Here is a 5487-nt window from a genome sequence, read left to right as displayed (position 1 = left end):
AGATAACTACTTAACATCTTTCTCTCCCCTCCCACACTAACCTCCTCTGTTTCATAGGTACCATCTTTCCTTTTGAAACCAGTGTATGTACCGATATAATTTCTCTCAACACTTGCTTAAAATTGGTATTTAGCTTTGAGTCTACTGATTCTGTTTTAGAACAGAAACAGGTGGTTTGTGCCCAAAAACTTGTCTAATTTTTCTATCTATACCTGTTTGTAAGAACAGATGTTAACTCTACCCATAAACCTTCTCACTCCATACTATACTCTAGTAAAGTTAATACAGTGCCCTAACACAAACACACGGGTTTTATTACTTTGCATCTGAAGTGCCTGTATTAATCATAAGCAGCAAAAGTAAAAACGATGTACTGATGTTAACTAATAAAATGTACCTTGCTACTATTTCCTTCATACATGCTATACATTTTGCCGGACCATTTGTCTTTCCAGCTGTAACACAAGGCTTATCCTGAAGTGTTTCACAATGCTTTGACAAGGTGTTAAGCAACTGGGACCACAACATGACACTGGACACTAACACAATGTAATGAAGCAGGTCCTTGTCCTCACCAACGAAAATCTCAGCACCTCTGAAAATGCAGCAGAGATGAAGAATAGCCTCCAGGAAACAGCCTGGGTAATCCCCGGCATATCCTCTTGCGCTTCCCTTTGGGTCGGCAAGGGGCCTGAAGATGCAGAGTTGAAGGTCAGTGATACAACAGCAGGAGGGTCGGAGCAGTCACTGATATGGGCACATTTGTTCTACATTATCTTAACCTGTCCAGACTCTAGCACAGTGCACAGTTTGCAAGCACTTGAATTGTCAGCTGTGGGACATTTCAGCTGTCTCAAAGAGTATATCACACATCTACCCGCTCCATTATCCCAAACATGGCCACAAAGAAGAACTTGGACAGACACACCTTGAAAGAAAAAAACTAGTTCTTTTGGGGGGGGAGGGGGGAATTACAGTCTCCAATCAAAAGCAACCAAAAGACACCATGCCCAACTACATAGTTGAACTGCCAGAACTGCTTTTCTATATGCATTAAATAGAACTGGGTAAAACACAGAAGCACTCCTAGGCACAGGGATCAACAGCCAAGGCTTGTCTATCCTTGCCAAATCTACTGACATGTTTGCTACATTTATGCTTGGTCCCTGCTTTCCCACCCAATAAATCCTAAATGTTTTTGTCCTCAGCAATGCTCTTTCAGCAGAAGAGGTGGAGCATATCTTTACCAAGGAAGGATGGGGCTTGCATCCCTTGAATACAGAAGAACAGACTTGAGCAGAAGTTTCCCATGCCAGGGAAGTGCTGTAACCACTAGGTTGGAAACATGGACACCATTTTAAAAGAATAACCTTTGCTCAGTTCTTTGCAAACAAGCATTTAGACCTTTATTTTGTGTGTCTCAAGTGGATAGTGGTATGCCCCTGCAGCCCTAAGTGGCACAGAGAGATAGGATCTAAGAAGGGTGTTTCTGTGCTCAACTGTCCCTGTTAGCTGGATATACCTATTTATGCAGTTCCCTGCTCAGCTGTTCCCATTCTGGTGTATCTAACTCTCCAGACATATCGAATCCATCCTTTGTTCACTCTGGGTTGTAGAGTCCGTTCCCATACTAGTGACTTGGAAGTCAGACCTTATAGCTCCTGACTTTTAGGTGCCTGAGTGCTTTGTCAAGTTTAGCTGTCAGCAACTTACTCAAAGTCGCACTGAAAAACTATTGAGGAGCATATCTTAAACTGGATAATCTGCTAGTAATAGGCAATGACTTCCACATCTTTCCCTTTAACGTGATGATGATCATATCACAGGGTGGGTAAGTTCTGAGGCCAGAAGCCTCTGAGGTCAGTTATTATGCACACTTTGACTTTCATCTTCTGTATTTACTTCGTCTGAGCCATGATTGTTACCTCATAAACCGGAAACACAAGCCAGGCATTTTAATAATCACTGTTGAAACTACTTAAATGTATGAGATTGCAAATGCAGGACTTGGTCACACTATCCTACGTCAGATAAAAGTTCAATTAAGTCCTGTGGCACACCTGTGCAATCCTTACATATCTAGTCCCAGGGAAGTCAATGGGAGTATTCACATACATGAGTGCTCACCCATATGAATGAGTTACATAACTGGGCTCTAAAACTGCTCTGTTTCAGTAAAATTCCAAGCTTATACTTCTACAAAAGTCTTTTATATATTTTTTTTTCTTGAGGAGCGAAACACATACAACATTCTCAAGTTATATCAAAAGAAAAGGCAATTATCAAGATAAAACAGTGTGTCAGATCTATTTGGAGCAGAGCACTCTTCCCTTAGCTTTCTCTTAAAAAAGGAATAGAAATCTCATCATTACTTTAAAAACTATGAAGACCAACAAAGAAAACACTCAGCCCTGTCAGAAAGAGTGGCAGGACTTTAAAACACAGATCATTGCCTTGCTTCTGACCTGGGTCAGGTATGTAGCACCTTTTAACTTCAAAGAGGTTTGGAGCCTCAAGGGCAGGCAGGATTTCATTACGTTACTATGTCTACCACCTCAGGCAAGGTCAAATACATAAGAAACACTTTTCCTTGTACTACATGTTTTGTATTTATTTCATCCATTTTAAAATATCCCATAGCTGGGTCTTATTATGGCAGTAGAAGTCACTGGGATTCTTCCAGAATAACAACAAATGGAGCAGCAGTGACTCAAGGCCTGTTTCTTTCCAAGACCTCTGTAAAACTTGTGTGGCTTCAGACTGCCATTTTCATGTGATTTTTCTTCTCTTCCCGTTTGCAGCTCCACAGCTGGACTTGCATGTTAGAATAAATCCAAATCTTAGAAAAGAAACCAAGTCAAGCATTTCCACAGTTCAGCATGGCTTTTTCTCAAGACCACACTAGCCTCTATTATTTTAATATGATATAGTAATTTCAGTAATCTAAAAAGTATTACTTTTTTGCCTGTCAGCTTAAGGCCACTACCAACATTTTCTCACCAAATATTTTACATATTCCCTCTAATTTAAATGGCCACTCAAGTTTCAATCACACACATCCCATGGATTGCCCTGAAACTGACTCTGATAATGAAAGCTGGTTTCCTTAACTAAGTCATTGTGTAACAAAAAACAACTCAGGTGTACTATGCTTATATATTTACCATCATGAAAATCAACTTTCATGGCAAAAAAAACCCCAACCCTCAGGCCCTTCCTGATTTTTGCCTCTGTGAGCCTCAAAGAGTTAGGGCAGAAAGAAGGGGCTCTGGGTCCTACTCTAAATTGTATGTACTATATCCAGGTCAGTTCTGCCACCCTAAATACCCTAAAGACAACAGCCACAATCTAAAGCCACTGAACTGTACAGGTCTCACACCTAGAGAACTACTAACAATGTAAAAAGCACTAAGGATTAAAAAAAAAGCTTGATCCTCTAAACAGGCTAAGTTTACCGGACTAAAGGTAATAATTTTTATGATCCTAGCATACTTCCTTAGGTCTGCAAGATGATACACAGAGGCCTAAAGATCATTTCAAAAGCTACCTTTTGAAGAAACTCTGCAAAGTCTTTGCTTTACCACAGCATTTCATTTTGAACAGAGAAGGCAAGTGGCTTTTGGGCACAATCAGGCATCAAATAGTATAGGCATCAGATAGTATCAATAACAGCAAACCTTCATCAGGCAGACCAAATTTACCACCATTTACGAGAATCTCTGTATCACTGCAATCCCCCACGTGGAACCAAACCCCCAAACAAACCAAGCTGGGCAACCCCCACATCACTGAAGCAGGGGCAAGACCCCATCTTTCCGACTACAGGTCCCCAGAGAGTTGCAACCTATATCGGCAGCCCCAAACCCATTGCAAGTGTCTGAAGACAGCCCCATCCTGTTGCCACTGCCGTTGCTCCCATTCACTGGCTCATAGCAGCTTATCTGATATATTTTCCTTTATGCTAATACCTGTTAATGTGAACGTCTGCTAATTGCCCAGGGAGTTTTCATTTGCCTGTGCAAAGACTCCATCCTCAGTTCAGCCTTTACAAAACACCTTGTTGCTCTTCTTTTGTATTCAGAGAAGTTTGGGCACTGCTCCCACTCCTACCGAGCTGATGAGATTGGGCTTGTCAGGAGGCTGAACACAACACATTTATTCCACAGTTTTACCTGTTCTGATGCTGTGTTTTTAAACACTGTATTACACAGAGAATTGCAAGCTCTACGACAGGTCATTACAGCACGAAGAAAACTACAAGGAATACTAGAGCACTAAGAACAACTGAAAGACACATTTAAATGAAGTCTTCTTATGAAGGAATAATGTATAAGACAAGTGGGTGTTTCATCCAAAGAAATCAAAACACAAAAAAAGGGAGGAATTAAAAAATTAATACAGGTAAAGTACAAACCAGCCCAGATACAGTGCAACACCTACTCGCAGCATCATAAGCGTCAGACACCAACAGAGGCCAGACTATTCAGAGTTTACTGAAAGCCAAGGCAAAATTTAATCTACAGAGTTGAAGTCGCAGCTCAGCTTTTCAGCGTTCAGTAAATATTGCAGTACAGTTTTCCCCCGAGTCACTGAATTCCTAACATTTTTTCTGGGGACCTACATTCAGCACTGGACAGCATTTAATGAAGGGCCAGCTAATTACTACCTACCGTTCTCACCGCTGGTGCTGAGGTGCCCGTAAAGGTCTAGGAAAAACAACACAAGGCAAAGTTAAGAAAGCTAAGCTACATGTTAAACTCTTATTTTAGGCTGACATTTAAAAACATCTCACATTCAAAGCCATACTTAGCGCTATGCTCATTAACAACACTCATTAGGTGCTTTACCGACCACCAGACACATCACAACTCTGTGCCAGCTTCTTATTTCTTTGACATGAAGAAATGTCAAGAAAATGTGCTTTTTAAGGAAGCACAATAAGTAACATTGTTAGCCCTAAAACATAGCTTGAAAACGCAGACATGCCACGAGGTTCTGTAAAAGGCTAGACTAGGAAAACCATCTTTGCAGTCACGAGATCTGAGGAACAGCAAACTCGCTTTCCGTGGATTGCCCGTACACCTCAAATAGCTTGTTATCCTCTGTGATCAACTTAACTGGAATATCAGACAATTTTACCCACTTTATGCTTGCTATCAGCTTCTTTTGCTTACCTCATTTGAACTTAAATTTGATCCCATTGCAGCCCCAGTTGCATATAAGTCCAATGTTAAAAGATACCGAGTCGTACAGCTGTCAGGATGTCCTCATGCAGATTAGGGGTGGAGGAATAGGGATTTTATGACGAGGCTCTCTCGCCCCACCCCTTTATTATTTCCCGTCATTAGGCAGTCCCCTCCTCGCTTCCTGCAGCCTATTAGAGCACCTCAACTGAGTCAGCAGAACGAAGAGCGATTCTTTTCTACCTACTGTTATGTTTGTGGGCAACACTGAAGCCCCTTTCTGCCCAGGGATTGCTTTCTCGAA

At 41.4% G+C, this 5487-nt stretch overlaps 1 protein-coding gene across 1 annotated transcript in view; it reads right to left on the bottom strand.

Moving 5' to 3' along the window:
* Window positions 1–5201, bottom strand: part of LOC103912808 (cytosolic phospholipase A2 epsilon-like) — a 33473-nt gene extending 28272 nt beyond the window's left edge. The window contains exon 1 of the mRNA XM_009319215.1: window positions 5175–5201. Coding sequence (XP_009317490.1) covers window positions 5175–5201 — 27 coding nt within the window. The remainder of the gene's footprint in view (window positions 1–5174) is intronic.
* Window positions 5202–5487: the final 286 nt, after the last annotated feature.

The sequence above is a fragment of the Pygoscelis adeliae genome, unplaced genomic scaffold (assembly GCF_000699105.1).
Source record: "Pygoscelis adeliae isolate BGI_AS28 unplaced genomic scaffold, ASM69910v1 Scaffold22, whole genome shotgun sequence".
Taxonomy (NCBI): Eukaryota; Metazoa; Chordata; class Aves; order Sphenisciformes; family Spheniscidae; genus Pygoscelis; species Pygoscelis adeliae.
The sequence above is the reverse complement of the archived record's forward strand: the minus strand, read 5'-3'. Positions and strand labels throughout refer to the sequence as shown.